The sequence below is a fragment of the Oncorhynchus kisutch genome, linkage group LG30 (assembly GCF_002021735.2).
Source record: "Oncorhynchus kisutch isolate 150728-3 linkage group LG30, Okis_V2, whole genome shotgun sequence".
In the NCBI taxonomy this organism is placed as follows: domain Eukaryota; kingdom Metazoa; phylum Chordata; class Actinopteri; order Salmoniformes; family Salmonidae; genus Oncorhynchus; species Oncorhynchus kisutch.
Genome location: NC_034203.2, coordinates 19,139,187 through 19,155,596, shown reverse-complemented (window position 1 = coordinate 19,155,596; position 16,410 = coordinate 19,139,187). Strand labels below are relative to the sequence as shown.

The 16,410-nt window shown below is 41.2% G+C and overlaps 1 protein-coding gene across 1 annotated transcript in view; it reads left to right on the top strand.

The window, feature by feature from the left end:
* The window catches only part of LOC109875288 (laminin subunit gamma-1-like), an 84,135-nt gene extending 69,380 nt beyond the window's left edge, over positions 1-14,755 (top strand). Inside the window, exons 24-28 of the mRNA XM_020467591.2 lie at positions 9,722-9,836; positions 10,099-10,298; positions 10,632-10,790; positions 11,265-11,364; positions 11,563-14,755. Coding sequence (XP_020323180.1) covers positions 9,722-9,836; positions 10,099-10,298; positions 10,632-10,790; positions 11,265-11,364; positions 11,563-11,819 — 831 coding nt within the window. The 3' untranslated portion in view covers positions 11,820-14,755. The remainder of the gene's footprint in view (positions 1-9,721; positions 9,837-10,098; positions 10,299-10,631; positions 10,791-11,264; positions 11,365-11,562) is intronic.
* The last annotated feature ends 1,655 nt before the right edge of the window (positions 14,756-16,410 follow it).

The window sequence follows — 16,410 nt, the reverse complement described above, 5'->3', positions numbered from 1 at the left end:
AGATTCCAGGAATCTTCCAACGAGTATATCTGCAAAATCAGGGGCCTCATAACCATTGTGTAAATTTCACACTAAATATCTGCATGTGCCATTAATGAAAGGAATATGTCCGTAAAAAAACATTGATTTATAAACTTGCCGTACACCATACATGTTTCCCGTTATAAATCCGACCCATCCTAAAACTGTGAACGTGCGTTAGAACTCTGAAAAACACCCTCCATTCACTAAGGCTGGGAATTGCCAGGGACCTTGCGATACAATATTATCCCGATACCTAGGTGCCGATACGATGTGTCTTGCAATTCTCACGGTTCTATATTTATTGCCGATTCGGTACTGTGATTTTATTGTGATTCGATGTTCCAAACGTGTTGCTCACCATATGTCTGCTGCAGAGGGACAAGAGAGAGACATGAGAGAACCAGTTTTGATCAGTAATGGAAATAAAAGTGCTGAAAACAAATTGGCTCCATATTTAAGAAGAAGAAGATGGTGCAGCCAACTAACGCAAAAATAATATTGCGATATTGTCAAGACGATACGGTATATTGTAAAAAATGAATCCCGAAATGTAACTGTATAGGCTTTTTGCTCCCCATCAGTACCATTCAGCATTTATTGTGACAATTAATTTGCGGTTGAATTTTGAACTATTGAAATGGGCTATGGCTGTTTCTAAAAGAAAGCGCAATGGCTAATTAGATCACATTTCTGTAGAGCTGTGGGCAGAATGTTTGGATATTTTTCAGGGATTTTTTTCCCAACTAAACATCAAATAAAATAACATTTTATTGGTCACAATTACATATTTAGCAGATGTTATTGTGGGTGTAGCGAAATGCTGATGTTCCTAGCTCAAACAGTGAAGTAGAATCTAACAATTCACAACAATACAACACAATACAAATCTAAAAACTAAAAGAATGGAATTAAGAAATATGTAAATATTAGGACGAGTAATGTCGGAGTTGCATTGACTAAAATACAGTAGAATAGAATACAATATATTCATAAGAGATGCGTAAAGCAGAATGTAAACATTATTAAAATGACTAGTGTTCCGTTATTATTATGACCAGTGATTCTATGTGCAGTTGAAATCAGAAGTTTACATACACTTAGTTTGGAGTCATTAAAACTCGTTTTTCAACCACTCCACAAATGTCTTGTTAACAAACTATAGTTTTGGCAAGTCGGTTAGGACATCTACTTAGTGCATGACACAAGTCATTTTTACATCAATTGTTTACAGACAGATTATTTCACTTATAATTCACTATTTCAGTGGGTCAGAAGTTTACATACACTAAGATGACTGTGCCTTTAAACAGCTTGGAAAATTCCAGAAAATTATGTAATGGTTTTAGAAGCTTCTGATAGGCTAATTGACATAATTTGAGTCAATAGGAAGTGTACCTGTGGATGTATTTCAAGGCCTACCTTCAAACTCAGTGCCTCTCTGCTTGACATCATGGGAAAATCAAAAGAAATCAGCCAAGACCTCCACAAGTCTGGTTCATCCTTGGGAGCCATTTCCAAACACCTGAAGGTACCACGTTCATCTGTACAAACAATAGTACGCAAGTATAAACACCATGTGACCATGCAGCCGTCATACCGCTCAGGAAGGAGACGCGTTCTGTCTCCTAGAGATGAATGTACTTTGGTGTGAAAGGTGCAAATCAATCCCAGAACAGCAGCTAAGGACCTTGTGAAGATGCTGGAGGAAACATGTACAAAAATATCTACATCCACAGTAAAACGAGTCCTATATCGATATAACATGAAAGGCCGCTCAGCAAGGAAGAAGCCACTGCTCCAAAACTGCCATAAAAAAAGCCAGACTACGGTTTGCAACTGCACATGATGACAAAGATCATACTTTTTGGAGAAATGTCCTCTGGTCTGATGAAACACAAATAGAACTGTTTGGCCATAATGACCATCGTTATGTTTGGAGGAAAAAGGGGGAGGCTTGCAAGCCGAAGAACACCATCCCAACCGTGAAGCACTGGGGGTGGCAGCATCACGTTGTGGGGGTGCTTTCCTGCAGGAGGGACTGGTGCACTTCACAAAATAGATGGCGTCATGAGGAAGGAAAATAATGTGGATATATTGAAGCAACATCTCAAGACATCAGTAAGTTGAAGCTTGGTCGCAAATTGGTCTTCCAAATGGACAATGACCCCAAGCATACTTCCAAAGTTGTGGCAAAATGGCTTAAGGACAACAAAGTCAAGGTATTGGAGTGGCCATCACAAGCCCTGACCTCAATCCTATAGAAAATGTGTGGGCAGAACTGAAAAGGCGTGTGTGAGAAAAGTGGCCTACAAATCTGATTCAGTTACGCCAGCTCTGTCAGGAGAAGTGGGCCAAAATTCACCTAAGTTATTGTGGGAAGCTTCTGGAAGGCTACCCGCAATGTTTGACCCAAGTTAAACAATTTAAAGTCAATGCTACCAAATACTAATTAAGTGTATGTAAACTTCTGACAAACTTGGAATGTGATGAAAGAAATCAAATCTGAAATAAATTATTCTCTCTACTTTTATTATTTTGACATTTCACATTCTTAAAATGAAGTGGTGATCCTAAGGCAGGGAATTTTTACTAGGATTAAATGTCAGGAATTGTGAAAAACTGAGTTAAAATGTATTTGGCTAAGGTGTATGTAAACTTCCGACTTCAAATGTATATAAAGCAGCAGCCTCTAAGGTGCAGGGACGAGGAACCGGATGGTAGCCGGCTAGTTGATGGCTACTTAACAGTCTGATGGCTGTTTATCAGTCTCTCGGTCCCAGCTTTGATGCACCTGTACTGACCTTGCCTTCTGGATGATAGCGGGGTGAACAGGCTGTGGCTCGCGTGGTTAATGTCTTTGATCGTTTCGGCCTTCCTGTGACATTTGGTGCTTTAGGTGTCCTGGATGGCAGGCAGTGTGCCCCCGGTGATGCGTTGACCATTCCACACCACCCTCTGGAGAGCCCTGCGGTTGCGGGTGGTGTAATTGCCGTACCAGGCGGTGATACAGACCGACAGCATGCTTTCAAATGTGCATCTGTAAAGGTTTGATTGTCTTATGGGTCAAGACAATTTTTTTCAGACTCCTTCACGACGCTGTCTGTGTGGATGGACCATTTCAGATTGTCAGTGGTGTGTACGCCGAGGAACTTGAAGTTATCCACCTTCTCCACTGTGTTCATGTCGATGTAGATAGGGGTGTACTCACTCTGTTTCCTGAACGTTTTGTTGAGGGAGAGGTTATTTTCCTGGTAACACTCTGCCAGGGCCCTCACCTCCTTCCTGTAGGCTGTCTCGTCTTTGTTGGTAATCAGGCCTACTACTGTTGTCATCTGCCAACTTGATGATTGAGTTGGAGGCATGCGTGCCACACAGTCATGGGTTAACAAGGAAGTACAGGAAGGGGCTGAGTACACACCCTTGTGGAGCCCCTGTGTTGAGGATCAGCGAAGTGGAGGTGTTGTTTCCTACCTTCACCACCTGGGGGTGGCCTGTCGGGAAGTTCAGGACCCAGTTGCACAGGGCGGAGTTCTGACCCAGGATCCCAAGTTTAATGATGAGCTTGGAGGGCTGAGCTATAGTCAATGAACAACATTCTTACATGGGTATTCCTCTTGTCCAGATGGGATAGGGCAGTGTGCAGTGCATTGGCGATTTCATCGTCTGGATCTATTGGGGCGGTAAACAAATTGATGTGGGTCTATGGTGTTAGGTAAGGTAGAGTCGATATGATCCTTAACTAGCCTCTCAAAGTACTTCATGATGACAAAAGTGAGTGCTACATGGCGATAGTCATTTAGTTCAGTTACCTTTGCTTTCTTGGGTACAGGAACAATGGTAGACATCTTGAAGAAAGTGGGAACAGAGGACTGGGATAGGGATAGATTCAATATGTCCGTAGACACTCCAGCCAGCTGGTCTGCACATGCTCTGAGGACACGGCTAGGGATGCCGTCTGGGCCAGGAGCTTTGCAAGGGTTAACACGCTTAAATGTCTTGTTCTCTGTGGCCGAAGTGAGGGAGAGCCCACAGTCCTTGGGAGCGGGCCGCGTCAGCGGCGCTGTGTTATCCTCAAAGCGGGCAAAGGCTGTTTAGTTTGTTCAGGAGCACGACATCGGTGTCTGCAACATGGCTGGTTCCCCCTCCATGCCGTACATTGTCTGCGCGTTCTGCAAGATTGATTGTATATTCAAAACAATTTAAAAGTAAATGCTACTGCCCACACACAAAAGACTATATATTTTGTTTAGTAGGACCCCAATTAGTCGACTGGTCGATTGTTTGATCGTTAGGCTGTAGGTCACCGAGATTGTTTTATTCGAGCAGTAACAACTAGATACAGTGCATTCGGAAAGTTTTCAGACCCCTTGACTTTTTCCACATTTTGTTAGGTTGCAGCCTTATTTTAATATATTAAATGGTTTCGTTTTTTTCTCATCAATTTCCACACAATACACCATAATGACAAAGCAAAAAAATGTAAATATCACATTTACAAAAGTATTCAGAACTTCTTGGGTATGAGGCTACAAGCTTTGCACACGTGCATTTGGGGAGTTTCTTCCATTTTTATTTGCAGATCCTCTCAAGCTCTGTGAGGTTGGATGGGGAGCGTCGCTGCACAGCAATTTTCAGGTCTCTCCAGAGATGTTCGATCGGTTTCAAGTCCGGGCTCTGGCTGGGCCACTCAAGAACATTCAGAGACTTGTCCAGAAGCCCTCCTGCGTTGGCAGGTAATTGTCCTGTTGGAAGGTGACCCCACGCCCCTGTCTGAGGTCCTGAGCGCTCTGGAGCAAGTTTTCATCAATATCTCTGAACTTTGCGCTGTTCATCCATGCCTTGATCCTGACTAGTCTCCCAGTCCCTGCCCTGAAAAACATGCCCCGCAGCATGATGCTACCGCCACCATGCTTCACCGTAGGGATGGTGCCAGGTTTCCTCCAGACATGAAGCTTGGCATTCAGGCCAAATAGTTTAATCTTGGTTTCATCAGACCAGAGAATCTTGTTTCTCATGGTTCTGAGAGTCTTTAGGTGGCCTCTAGCAAACTCCAAGCGGGATGTCATGTGCCTTTTACTGAGGAGTGGCTTTTGCCTGGCCATTACCATAAAGGCCTGATTGATGGAGTGCTGCAGAGATGGTTGTCCTTCTGGAAGGTTCTCCCATCTCCACAGAGGAACTCTGGAGCTGTGACCATCGGGTTCTTGGTCACCTCCCTGACCAAGACCCTTCTCCCCCAATTGCTCAGTTTGGCTGGCCGACCAACTCTAGGAAGAGTCTTGGTGGTTCCAAACTTCTTCCATTTAAGAATGATGGAGGCCACTGGGTTCCTGGGGACCTTCAATGCGGCAGAAATGTTTCGGTACCCTTCCCCAGATCTGTGCCTCGACTTAATGCTGTCTTTGCCCTCATGGTTTGTTTTTTGCTCTGACATGCACTGTCAACTGTGGAGCCTTATGGAGACAGCTGTGCCTTTTTCAAATCATGTCCAATCAATTGAATTTACCACAGGTGGACTCTAATCAAGTGATCGGAACATCTCAAGGAGCATCAATGGAATCAGGATGCACCTGAGCTCAATTTCGAGTCTCATAGCAAAGGTTCTGAATACTTACGTAAATAAGGTATTTCTGTTTTGTTTTTGTTTTTTTAAATTTGCACATCTCTTTGTCATTATGGGGTATTGTGTGTAGATTGCTGAGGATTTGTTTCTTTAATCCATTTTAGAATAGGGCTGTAACGTAACAATGTGGAAAAAGTCAAGGCGTCTGAATACCTTCTGAGGGCACTATTTTCATATATATAATATATATTAACGTTCAAAAGCTTGGGGTCACTTATAAATGTCCTTGTTTTCCATGAAAACCTACATGAAATGAGTTGTAAAATGAGTAGGAAATATAGTCGAGACGTTGACATGGTTATAATTTATGATTTTTAATTGAAATAATTGTGTCCAAACTTTGATTTTGTCAAAGAATCCTCAATTTGCAGCAATTACAGCCCTGCAGACCTTTGGCATTCTAGTCAATTTGTTGAGGTAATCTGAAGAGATTTCACCCCATGCTTCCTGAAGCATCTCCCACAAGTTGGATGGGCACTTCTGACGTACCATACTGTCAAGCTGCTCCCACAACAGCTCAATAGGGTTGAGATCCGGTGACTGTGTTGGCCACTCCATTATAGACAGAATACCAGCTGACTGCTTCTTCCCTAAATAGTTATTGCATAGTTTGGAGCTGTGCTTTGGCTCATTGTCCTGTTGTAGGAGGAAATTGGCTCCAATTAAGTGCCGTCCACAGGGTATGGCATGGCGTTGCAAAATGGAGTGATAGCCTTCCTTCTTTTTCAAGATCCCTTTTACCCTGTACAAAGCTCCCACTTTTACCACCACCAAAGCACCCCCAGACCATCACATTGCCTCCACCATGCTTGACAGATGGCGTCAAGCACTCCCCCAGCATCGTTTCATTTTTTCCTGCATCTCATGAATGTTCTTCTTTGTGATCCGTACACCTCAAACTTAAATTTGTCTGTCAAGTGTCAGGCAAAAGATCAATCTTAATCTTTTTTTTATTGGCCAGCCTGAAATATGACTTTTTCTTTACAGCTTTGCCTAGAAGGCCCGCATCCCAGAGTCGCCTCTTCACTGTTGACGTTGAGACGGGTGTTTTGCGGGTACTTTTTAATGACGCTGCTAGTTGAGGACATGTGAGGAGTCTGTTTGTCAAACTAGGCACTCTAATGTACTTGTCTTCTTGCGCAGTTGTGCACCGGGGCCTCCCACTCCCCTTTCTATTCTGGTTAGAGCCAGTTTGCACTGTTCTGTGAAGGGAGTAGTACACAGCGTTGTACTTCAGTTTCTCGCATGGAATAGCTTTCATTTCTCAGAACAAGAATAGACTGAGTTTCAGAAGAAAGTTCTTTGTTTCATGCCGTTTTGAGACTAATCTCTCTGTGTGTGTGTGTGTGTGTGTGTGTGTGTGTGTGTGTGTGTGTGTGTGTGTGTGTGTGTGTGTGCATCCATCTCCATCCATTGCGGAGGCTTAGAATAAAATGTATGCTTGATCCGAAAATGTGGTCGGAGGCTCCATATGGACGGTGTGATGGAATTGCGAAGCATGCAGAGGCCAAATCAAGCTCTGTACTGCATCACCATGCGCCTCTGATATTTTATTTATTTTTTTACAATGCGCAGGGCTCTGTGTAGCACTTCTCTCCAGAATGTGCTCCGTCCTGCCTGTTTGTGAATATTCAGAACTTCATTGTGTGAATTGTTTGTGTATGTCAATATCCATTTACATTATATCACCAGTAGTACATTTACTGTTAATTTCTATCAAATCTACAATGTTTGTTACTTTGGTGATGGTCATTTTTGTTATGGCATTCAATATTCTTATTCCTGTCTTTCCATTGTCATTGTCGGAGTGGACACATTGTTTGCGGTGTACACAACCTACGCCACACTTTTGAGAAACACGTTTTTGGTTTATTTAATTCCATTTGCGAGTTTTGGCAATTTATTTATTTTATTTGGAGCTCTCCTGTCCAATGTTGACTAAGGATGTGCACGCATAGAATAGGCCTATAGTCTACCTGGCCAAATGCAAGCATATAAATGTGCCCATTTGGGGATCTGATAGTTTTTCTGAGTGGATTAACACACCTGTGGAGCTTCTCATGTTAATGTTTTCTTCACATCAAACAAGTCTGTTTTTCCATCCATTGAGAATACAATAGTTCTTCAATATATATAAAAAATTTAAAATCCAGCTCTCTCCCTTTCAATAATCACTCTGATCCAGTGAAAACGTCATGAAATAGGCCAACCTGGTTACTTCTTATCAGTGCTTGCTTTGGACTGAAATAGGTTCTGGTATTCGTTTTGGGTGCTGGTACTGTTTATATTTAGGTGCACGAGCTCCACAATACCTTTGAGATAATATTCTATAAGAGGAACAGGAGCTCAAGCAGTATAAAATTTGACGTGCCGGTACTCCGCTCCAGTGATCTCCTGCCAAAGTCAAGCACTGCTTCTTAACCCTTGCACAAATAGCCTACAGCTGTGTCTGTCTCGAGCTCACTGGCAACTCTGAGGGACCAGAATATTTTATACAATGTTGCATGTTCACTAGCTTCAGGCAGACCCAAGTTAATAGTTGATACAATGTTTCAAATAAAAAAAAATGGTGAGGACTACGAGCACGAAGATGAGCTTATCGGAAACGGTTTCTGATAGTTTGTGTAGAAATGCTCACGATCAGGGATGTCAACAAATTTGTGCACAACATTTGAAAAAAGCTTTTTGTGTGTATGGACCATTTCTGCCATCTTTCTTTTGATTCAGCTCATGAAACATGGGACCAACACTTTACATGTTGTGTTTATATTTTCAGTGTAATTACAGTATTCTACTTACAGTAGTAGCATACATTTTTCAATGAAAAAGGTAAACTGTCTGTTCAACTGTTAAATTCGACCGTGTAGCCTATTATAAACCACACTGTCTATTGGATCGCATACAGCCAAACTTGAAATGCGTATAGCCTATCTATTTACTAGGCTCAAATTAAATGAGAGATTCATATGGTCATTTGTTGTAGGCTGGGAATACGAACCCATCACAGCCAGAAAAGGTGAGGAATTTCTTCTGCAATTGTTTTGAAAATTAAATAAATAGGAAATAGACTCCTATGTCTAATTATTCTAGATTCCAAAAATAAAACAAACAGCGGCAAATGGCTCCTGTTTTTGATTTGATTTTCAATAGCGTGTCATCACATCCCCCATTTGCACAAAATACATGCCTACTTACTTGCCTCCAATGCAATACTTCAACCACTAGATATTGTACGTAAAGTTTAAGGTTTGTGAGGAGTTAACATTCTCATGTGAAGTTCAGGTTTTTATAAATCAACTTTTGTGTGAAAACTGGCGATTGCATGTTTTGTACATAAGCAACGTTTATAAATGAGGCCCCTGGAAAGTTTGGGAACATTACCAGATTTTTGCAACACTACCTTTTTTACTTTCTCTTTCTTGTCTATAACCTTTGCTCTAAATAGACAAACATCAACATGTGATCTATGCCTCGCATGTAAACCTCGTACGGTGGTGGTTTCCTACATGAAAAAACTGGAGTGTGTCTCCGTCTAAGATTAGCTTTAGCGTGCCTCATTAAAGGAGGCATGAAATTGAAAATGACCACGTTGCATAAGTGACGAATTACCACAGTATTTATGGGCCTCTTCACTCGTTCAGCAACTAAGTATAGTGAAAATCAGCAAGCCATGATGCCAGAATTATTCAAATTAATTGAGTAGTATGCATGGCTCTAAATTAACATGTTTCATTGGTAGCACTGATGCTCCTAGCTAAGAAAAGTTAGGAGCACCCAGAAAAATATGTTTAAATTCACTGATGACTTATTCCCCCATCTGTCTCTGTCTGTCTGTCTGTCTGTTTTTTCTCTGTCTGTCTCGCTCTCTGTCTCTATCTGTCTGTGTGTCTGTCTCTGTCTGTCTCTGTCTGTGTGCCTGTCTCTGTCTGTCTCTGTCTGTGTGTCTGTCTCTGTCTGTCTGTCTGTCTGTCTGTCTGTCTGTCTGTCTGTCTGTCTGTCTGTCTGTCTGTCTGTCTCGTCTGTCTGTTTTTTCTCTGTCTGTCTCTCTGTCTGTCTCTGTCTCTGTCTGTCCAGACTGCAGATCAGTTGCTGGCTCGTGCTGATGCTGCCAAGGCACTGGCTGAGGAGGCCGCCAACAAGGGGAGGTCCACCTACCAGGAGGCCCAAGACATTCTGGGAAATCTGAGAGGTACGTAGGAACAGGACTGGTAGGGAGGCCAGAGAAGGGTCCCTCTCTACCCCATACTAACCTTAGATCAGGGGCTTATTTGATTCTGAATGGTAACAGTGAAAAGCGTATCCAGACTAATACGTAGGATCTCAGATGGATGTTAAAGGAATTGCTATAATAATAGTATAATGCAAAGTAGTGAGTCACCAGTATTTTTTTATCACATATTAGATATGTAATCAATCTGTCTTCTCATTTTCCTTCTCTATTGTCAACACAGACTTTGACAAGAGGGTGAACGACAACAAGACAGCAGCTGAGAACGCCATGAAGAGAATCCCAGAGATCAACGCCACCATCTCTGCAGCCAATGAGAAGACCAAGCAGGCTGAGGGGGCGCTAGGCAACGCAGACGCAGACGCAAAGGAGGCCAAGAGCAAGGCGGAGGAGGCTGAGAAGATAGCCAGCCTTGCGCAGAAGGTACATTATATTTGTGTTATATTATAACTAGATACATTATGACCATCATATATGCTACAGTCCTGAAATGACAGGGCCAAAATCAATGGTGGCCTCTTGATATAAAGTGTATATATAAATGGTGTCTCAGTAGATTAAATGTTTTGTTGATTTGTTTTTATGGTAATTTAATGTGATGTTTCACATAAAATAATAAACCCTCTCTGTCCCCCTTTCATCTGATGTTTCACATACTGTAATAAACCATTAAACCTATAATTAATGTAATACCTACTTTCAAGTTGTCAACATCACTAATCCCTCTCTGTCCCCCTCTGCCTGTGGACCCCACAGGGTTCTGCTAAGACCAAGGTGGATGCAGAGAAGGCCTTTGAGGACACCAAGAAGCTGGATGGAGAGGTCAACAACATGATGGACCAGCTAAGTGCAGCAGAGGCAGAGCTGGCCAAGAAGAAGGCTGAGGCCGACCAGGACATGATGATGGCTAGCATGGTGCGTGTCTGTCTGTGTGCGTCCCACATTGCACCCTGTGTTGTTCACTACTTTTGACCAGGGACCATAGGGCTCTTGTCAAAAGTAGTGTACTATATAGGGGAATATGGTGTAATTTGGGACTCATGCTCTGTATCTGGGGCTGTGTTGTTTAAATCCACTGATATCATTAAATTCTCAGAATCTTATGAACCCAATACTTAGGAATTCCTAGAAGATCTCTTTGGGTTGGAAATCATACCCATGTGCTCTGCGTGTTTGTGTACACAGAGCTGGAGTTGCAAAATGTTTATAGTCCTTGTTAAAGTTGTTTAGAGACAATGAGACTAAACAATATGCAATAGGAAGTGGAAGTGGATGAGCAAGCTACTGAAGGTTAAAGGACCTCACAAGTGTTTACTGAGTTACAGCTATCTTCGTTGTGGTCTGGAATCCTGACCCTGACATGTCAACTATGTTGTTTTGGTATTTCAGGCATCAGACAATGCGAAGGAAGCTGAGGACAACGCTCGGAAAGCCAAGAGTGCAGTCAGGACCGTTCTCAACACCATCAACGACCTGCTTAAGTCACTGGGTGAGTGGTATTTGATTTAGCAAACTGTTCTTTTCTGAGAGGGCTATAATTGTCTTGTGATTCTGTTTTGTTATTGTTTCTGGCTTGTGCATCGTGTGTAACCAAACAATATTCCATCATTCAGGGTTTTACTTGCACAAGTGAAAATGACTGTACTTAAATCATTGAGCTAAAGCTTACACCTCTTTTCCGGTTCAGGCAACATTGACAAGGTGGACCTGAGCAAGCTGGGCTTGATTGAGGGGTCGCTGAAGCAGGCCAAAGACAAGATGGTGAACAGCGACCTGGACCGCAAGCTGTCGGAGCTGAACGACGTGGCCAAGAGCCAGGAGGAGATGATCACCGACTACGATAGGCAGATCAAGGAGATCCAGTCTGACATCGCCAACCTCAACGACATCAAGAACACGTTACCCAACGGCTGCTTCAACACCCCATCCATAGAGCGACCTTAACCCCCTCTATCTCCACCCCCGACTCCTATCCCGACCCCTGTACCCTTCCTCATATCCCGTCTGTACCACTCCTTCCCACATCTAACACTCGGGCAGAATGCCACCGTTTTACCAAAACCGTTTGTCTTTTTTTGGTCTTTTGTTTGTCTTTTTTTAAGCAAGAAGCCAATTTAAGCCAAGTTTCATGTTTTTAAAGAAAGGAAGAGCATAAGCAGCAGAACCTGAAATGAACTAAGGGCTGTCGTTAAAAACCGCGTATCCATTCTCCTTAGGTGCAGCAGGTTAGGAGAGGTGTGGCTTACCTCACTCCAGAAAACCCACATGACTGCACCACCTCCAGACTGTTCCTACGCTACGACGTGGAGGAATCACAACCTAAACCACATCAACAGAGAAAACAAGGAAAAATGTCCTCAGCCTTTTCAGATGCATCTGTGTCATATTATATACCTTTTTTTAATCTGATATGGTGTCAAACAAGTTATCCTTACCCATCATATTAGACCCAAGGGCATGTTGGGAATGGTTTGTCTGTGAAATGTAGATTCTTTTTGCTTGAAGGTATTGAGAAACTTTCAATGCATATGTACCAACCTCTGTGTTATCAACCATTTTTTTTTTTAAACAAACCGTGAAGGAATCCTTAAGTTTCTGTTTGCTTTGCCTCCATTCGCTCCCAAAGCTACATGTCTTACATGGAGAAAGTATTCCTGTTACTATTATACATTTTTACAGTATTCAACACAACTATTCTGTTCCACATGTACAACTGAAAAGCTGTCGAATGAAACCAGCTTGTGGGTCTTTTAAAATGTCTCTGATAAGTTTGCCAGTTGAGACAGGCTTCTACTGCCCAGTGAAACATCATGGTTAAATATCATTTGAATCATTTATTTTAACACTGCAAATCATGATTTTAGTTCGTTTTTTTTCTCCCGAAGCTGCTGCTTAATACAGGTTTGCTGCAAATCACACATTAACATTCTACACTACAAGGCAACATTCTACACTACAAGGCAACATTCTACACTACAAGGCAACATTCTACACTACAAGGCAACATTCTACACTATGCAACTTTGTACATTTGCGTAGCAAGACTTTATCTGATACACTGGTGCTAATAATAATTTCAAATGTTATATTTTTGTGTGAATGTTTTTTTTATTCTGATGAAGAGTGAGGAACTGTTATTTGTGTAAATATATGCTTAAATGATTCAGGGCTGGCTGATTGTTAAACCCAAGACCCAACAGCCACCTCATATAGGTTCTATCACAAAAACAATCAACTGAAACCTCCACATAATATATAAATATATATGATAAGTTCTGTGGTATAATATGCTTGCTTGTATACAGGGCTCAGTGTTGTTGCCTCATAGCGCTGCCATTATTCATTTGTTTACTTCTCAGTGGGTGGTCACAAGTTAATTGATGAATGCATTTATAACAAGAACCTTTGACTGACAAGATCAGGACGTGTGTGTGTGTGTGTGTGTGTGTGTGTGTGTGTAAGGGATGGCCCTAAAGAAGCCATTTGTCTACATTAAGCCTAACGTTTCATTTGACTGAATTTATACGCTTGTCTCCAAGAAAATACGGTTGGTCACAAGTTGCTAGTTAACCAATTTTTTTGTTGTTGTTAGTGTTTTGTGCCTTACTAGGTGATTGTCATTTTCACATCACTTAGTCCCTAACGAGGGCATCACGTGTATTGCACACGTTGCATTACATTTCAGACATACACTCGTCTCCTCGCACGTTCACTACATGGTGTCCTTGCATTTCAGGAGAACAGCAGGGATTTTGTCGACGGGTCCAGAACATCAGTCAGCCAGCCTCCATACAGTAAATGAATAGGTTATAACCTGGAAACTACTCGTCTTTCCCAGTTCCCATTCAACATCGCTCATATCTTCAATACACCAATAATCACTCCTTTCCTTAGACTTCTATCATGTTATCTGTTTGATAGTTTTGTTTAGCTAACTTTTTACCTAATTTTATAGATGGTGTGGCGGGGACTTAAACGATCTCCTCTGCAGTGAACCATCTTTTACCCTCTTACTACTCCAGGTAACCACGCTGCTGTGGACGGATGTGCAGCACATACTGTTTGATGTATAAAACAGTATTTCTAATTTATAATGTCTCAAGTATTTGTATTATTTTGTTCCCGTAGATGATGTTATGTATGTGTTGCACAATCCGTTTGTGGTCTTTTGGCTATGGAGTGCATCTTCTGTTCTGTTTTGGTTCTGTCGTACAGTACAATACAATACAAGGCACCTAGTCACTGAAACATTTCATTTGTAAGGACCCGAGAGAACCCAGCTTGTTACCCAAGTGCCTGTAAATTCAATCGTAACATTGAAGTAATAAAAAATAATTACGGGAACTCTTCAGTTGATTGTGTGATTGTATTGAATGTCATGCTGACTCATTTCCAAATGCAATGTACAGAACACTATGACAGTGTTTCTCATTAATCTACTCCAGTCTACTCCGCAATGTAGTTTTATCTTGAGGTTATTTAGTATTTAGGGACATTTAGGACAGTTTTATTAGTTGGGTCGTCACATGAAATGAGTGCTTTAAAAATACATATGTCAATGTGCACAAATATAGAATTTTAAAAGCCTGTTATATTAAATAAACGTTGCTTTACTATAGTCTACATGGAGAATTGTATACAGCAGAATTTTTTTCTATGAATGAAGACTTGTTAAAGTGCCGTAGTTCAGCGTTTTGACCTGTCCCGCTGTGCACCCTCTGTGACTTCTAGGCAGATTTGAACCCAAACACTTCTCCAAGTTTTCACCATCATTGTAAAGCACTAGTTATTGTTTTGCTTTAACAAAGTAATTTCTAAAGATTATTTAATGTGATAAGTGGTTTCATTTTAAGGTTTAAAAAAAACTTCTGTGAAATTAACTCTTGATTTAATATAGTGTAACTATTCCTTTTGAATGTATATATATATATAACATTGAATGTCAAAGCAGGTGAGCAGGTTCGACTCATCTGGCAATTTTTTATGTTTTGTGAAAAACTGAGTGGGTCGAGCATATCACATTAACCCTGTTTCCCATAGATAGACACTCTAGAAATGGTTAAACAATGTATTTTTGGTGAATTTTGCATTCAATTGCATCTCCTTGTTGCACACGAGCTTAAAATGAATGGTTGATTTAAGATCAAGTTGTCAACCCTGTTACTTTATTTTGAACTTAATAGGCATTATGGTCTTTTTTTATTTAACTTCTTTAGTTGGGAAAACTTGTTTTTTTACTAAGTTGAACATGGGCTCTTTATGACAATGTTCAAATTATGTGAACTCAAGTTTGTTTTCACTAAGTTACACTGAAAAGGCACTTAATTGGCAGAACAACCCAGTTATGGTTGGATTTTCTGCCTTGTCTATTGATTTATAAAGCAAGATTAAATTATAATCTTGAAAGTACATTAAAAGAAATGAAATATGCATCTCAGCAACTGTTATGCACAAAACTATGAACTTTGAAAGAATTCCTATAGATGCCACAATGTTTCTTAACTGTGCAGTGAAACATGCCAGTGTATTCTCAAAATGAGATGCAACACTTATTTTCAGCTGCTGCATTCATGATCCCCAAAAAAGATTCAGAAAAATCCCCTCGTTCACCCTCCAAATTAGTTAAGCAGCCAGATCTTGACTGCACATGTTCAGAAGTGTATTAGAAAAGTACATAGGTTACATTATTTCCTCTGAATTTCAATGTTGGGTTCACCATATTGGTTTGTCACGTGACCCGGAAGCAGAGAGTGGCGATAGAGTGCATCTCTGTTTTATACTTTTTAAGACACATTTAATTGAAGTGTTTTAGTTTGGAACAACGATGTTTGGGCTGCTGTTAATACACTGTGTTAGCTGGATCCTGGAAATAACGTTAGCAGACTAGCCCCGGGTAGTTCCGACTAGCTAGGTTACTGGGCTGTCACTGGCAAAGCTGTTGGCTCAAGTAGCCGGGACCGCTATTTCTGACTCGAGTATAAGCATGTCAGATTCAATTATTTCTGGTACCATCCCCAGGGTCTGGAGAGATACTCCCCCTTCACATACTACCCCTTCACAAAGGTGGTGACCTGTGTGAATTAAATAATGATCGCCCCATTTTCAAACTCTTGCCTAGCAAAAATGGTTGAGTCCTTCGTAAATTCTTAACTTAGATCCCATTCTTAACTTAGATCCTAACTACGAAATGTATTCTAAATGTTCACCAGTCATGTTACAAGCAGAAACATTGTGCGGCCCTTTTTATTGACCTGTCTAAAGCCTTGGATCACTCATTATTTATTCAGATGCTTTCGTCAATTGACCTGGACCAGGCTGCATGTAGCTGGTTTGAAAAATTATTTAAAGGACAGAACACAGTGTGTATTTACTCATGGTATTAAGTCATGTTTTCTGGACATGACAAAGGGTGTCCCACAGGGATCGATTCTTGGTCCAGTTCTTTTCACTATTTACATAAACCAATATTGTTAATCTGTTAAATAAATATATATATACTTTCACCTGTATGCAGATGACACTGTGGTGTATGCTA